General features: G+C 56.3%; 1 protein-coding gene across 1 annotated transcript in view; it reads left to right on the top strand.

Annotated features, from left to right (window-relative positions):
- The window catches only part of FAAH2 (fatty acid amide hydrolase 2), a gene marked incomplete at its 5' end in the record, with an annotated part of 4,816 nt that overhangs the window by 312 nt on the left and 1,234 nt on the right, over window positions 1-3,270 (top strand). Inside the window, 3 exons of the mRNA XM_009583806.1 lie at window positions 669-786; window positions 1,518-1,637; window positions 2,602-2,713. Coding sequence (XP_009582101.1) covers window positions 669-786; window positions 1,518-1,637; window positions 2,602-2,713 — 350 coding nt within the window. The remainder of the gene's footprint in view (window positions 1-668; window positions 787-1,517; window positions 1,638-2,601; window positions 2,714-3,270) is intronic.

Below are 3,270 nucleotides of genomic sequence, written 5' to 3' on the forward strand. Positions count from 1 at the left end.
CCCCCATGTGCTCTGGGAAGCAGGAGCCGTGGTCAGCTGGGTCCTCCTCACAGGAAGACTTCGCCTGTGAGCTGCTCCAGCCAGTGCCGTCCAGCACGGCACTTCCCTCCTGGGACTGGCCTTTCTTTTGTGTTTTACCTGTGCTTTTTCCTGTTGCTGAATAATGAGTTTTCCATCCCACACCATGGCCCCGTTGGGTCTCTTCAAGGTCCGTGCAACCAAGCAGCCTTTTATGTGCATGTACCGGTAAGAAGCAGAGCGGAGATAGGGCGGGCCGGGCAGGTCCTGCTTCTTGCTGCAGCCTGCACGTGGTTGCTTTCTCCGTTACTACTTTTGTTTCTCCGTGGCTCTCGTGGTGCAATCCCAGCCTCAGCGGTGGCCAGGGTCTGTAATTACAAGGTGCACCTTGAGAGATGAGGATTTTCCTAACAGCAACAAATATGCCGAACTAGCTGGGGCTGACGGGGCGGGCGAGCAGCGGGATGGGTTGTGGGCAGCAGGTGCCTGTGTGCCTGCAGGGCCTCCCCTTCCCACCCTGCTGGGTGGAGCAGGGTGTCCTGAGGACGTATCGGGTGTCCTGAGAACACATTAACAAGCGCGGGAGCAGCTCTGGCAGCCGGGGAGGAGCCAGGGATGGATTTGTGAGTAAAGCGCCGTTCCTTTTCCAGGCTGAAGCTGAATGAAAAGGTGTCGCTGGAGAAAATCAAATTTCACTGCATGGATCATGACGGCGGGTCCATTTTTGTGTGGCCTGTGGACAAGGAGATCTTGCAGGCCCAAAAGAAGGTAGGAAGGAACGGTTGGCTTTCACTGGAGATAAAACCTGGGGAGACCAGTCCGAGGAGTTCCTTGGGGGTGAGGAGAGCTGCTCTGTGCGTGGCTCCTGCAGGGGCTGGCGGGATGGAGGGCTGCAGGCTGCAGTGCCACGGAGGCAGCCTCGAGTCCCGGCCCTGTGCTTCCAGTGGGAAAAAAGTGGAAAGATATTTTTCTTCTTCTGTGTTAAAGAAGAAACAAGGGGAAAATCTTGCGAGTGGCTGCAGACGCCCTTGCCAGCAGCACCCGTGTGTTGGAGTGCACCGAGGTGTCCAAAGCTTTTGGCCCAATTTCCACTGCAGTAGCTGTATTTTGCTTTCCTAATGTCTCTTGCCCAGGTTACGGGGACCTGGGGGCACATCGCACTGCGAAGGGATGGCTGTGTGTTTGCGGTCTTCCCAGGGTTGCTGCCTGGCATTTAGTCATGCAAAGGAACTTTTTTGGCTTTCAGTGGAATCTTCTGTGCTGCTCTTGGTGCTCTTCGGGAGCATCGCTGGGGGTGGCGTGGAGGGCTGTTCGGGGAGCTCCGAGGTTGTTATCGGATGGAGGAGGGGAGCGGAGGGGAGCAGGCAGGAGCTGCGGGATCTCCTGCGTGGCAGCAAAGAGAAGCTGCTCCTGGGCTCTCTCCTGTCCCCAGTTTCCATGGACTGTCTGGAGCACGTCACATCCTTGCGGAAACAAACCCTTCCCACTTTTCCCCTCAGGTGGTGGAGCACCTCGAAGGCGAGCTGGGGGTCCAAGTTCAGCGTGTGGCAATCCACAAAATGAAGTATTCTTTCCAGATCTGGTCAGCCATGATGTCATCCAAGGACAACGATGGGCAGGTGTGTCAAACTGAGCTGGCAAAGGCACAAATTTGGCAGCAGCAGGGAAGAATCGGCTGTTTGGGGCCAGCCACGGAGAACTGTTGGCTTCCCAGACCTGCCCAGGGGCTTTCTCTGCTCCGTTTGTCCCCCCAGTCCTCCTTTCAGCTCTTTCCAAAGCTACACAGCCCTTTCTCCCTTGCTTTCCCATGGGATGACGATGTGGCTCCCAGCAGAGGAGCAAGGTGGTTTAGGGAGGGAGAAGCCATTTTAGCATGTTGACCTTTTCTGTGCAAGTTGGTAAGTCGGCCAAGCAGGTAGCGTCCTGTCTCGCTCTTAACCTCTGTACTGTGTCTCCTGGCGTTGTAGGTTGGGATTAATGCCCGTTAGGATGCCAGGGCTGAGGCGGTGGATTAGCAGCTTTTCAGCAGCAGGCCTGCATGTCTTATTTTTTCATTGAATTGTAGCCACTGCACCATGCTCTGTGTATGCCTGGAAGTATTTTGTAGCAAAAATAAACTCGCAGGAGTATTATACCTCATGCATTCTGCCACGCAGGCAGCAGTGAAAAATAAACCAACCCCATTTTGCTAAGGAGGGCACGCCTGGCCCCCGCTGCCTTCTTTTTCTTGATCCCACAGCCATGTAACAGCAGTAAATGCCTCTGGGAGACATTATCTGGAGCCTCATCCCTTGCATCATGTCAGAGGAGCGGTTCTGAAAGGCGCTGCTTTGGGGGGCTCTCCCCCCGCAGAGCGAGGTCCCCTTCTTGCTGTCTCTGGCAGGGAGAGGCGTTCTGCTGCCGCTCTGGATTAGTGCTACAGCCGCGTAACACTCCTGACAGGCATCTCTTGTCTGAAAACGGGAACAGCTTGCGTCGGGATAATTGGACAGCCGGAGATTTCGCTGTCATTTGTCAGCCTGTTCTTCCCCGTCGTGCGCCAGCTGATGGTGCTGATGGAGGGGGCGTGTGTGTGTGTTACAGGAGGCACAGCTCTTCACGGACCTGCTGGGGGATCAGGGGAAGCCGGTGTGGCCGCTGTGGGAGCTGATGAAGTGGCTCGTGGGGATGTCTTCCCACACTCTGCCAGCTATCGGTAAGGCCGGGAGGAGCCCCCGGGCGTGCGGAGGCAGCAGTGGGGCAGGCGAGTTGTTAAATGAAAATAGTGCTCTTCCAGCGCCCCGCGAAGGGACTCCGGAGTTTCCCCTGAGCAGCTTCAGACTGTTTTTTTGTAATGACACTCAGTGTCTTCAAGTCAAACACGTGCTCGAGGGGGAGTTGGCTGGATCCTTGATAACTAGGATTGGATATCGTGGGAGCAGGAGAAGTGAGGACAAGAGAGCTGCAGGCAGGGTTTGCTTCTGCTGTGAGCCCTGCCAGAACTGCTGGGGCTTAGAGGGAGCCAGTCAGGGGTCTGCACCGATCTCATTTCTTAGCAGCAGATACCAGAGAACCCTAATTAGTGCTGTCGTGGTGCTGTCTAATGAGTGCTGAGGTCGCTCCGCCAGCTCTGATCAATCCCAGCGGCTGGAAAAACTCCTTGAAGCGACGGGCAGGCTGAAAGCCTTTCCCGTGGCAAAGCTGGGGAGACGCTGCCTGCAGAGCCGCGCCGCGTGCAGGGGGCAATCCGCTCTGGGAGCCGGTGTGCCGGCA

Source organism: Fulmarus glacialis, unplaced genomic scaffold (genome assembly GCF_000690835.1).
Source record: "Fulmarus glacialis isolate BGI_N327 unplaced genomic scaffold, ASM69083v1 scaffold24278, whole genome shotgun sequence".
Taxonomy (NCBI): Eukaryota; Metazoa; Chordata; class Aves; order Procellariiformes; family Procellariidae; genus Fulmarus; species Fulmarus glacialis.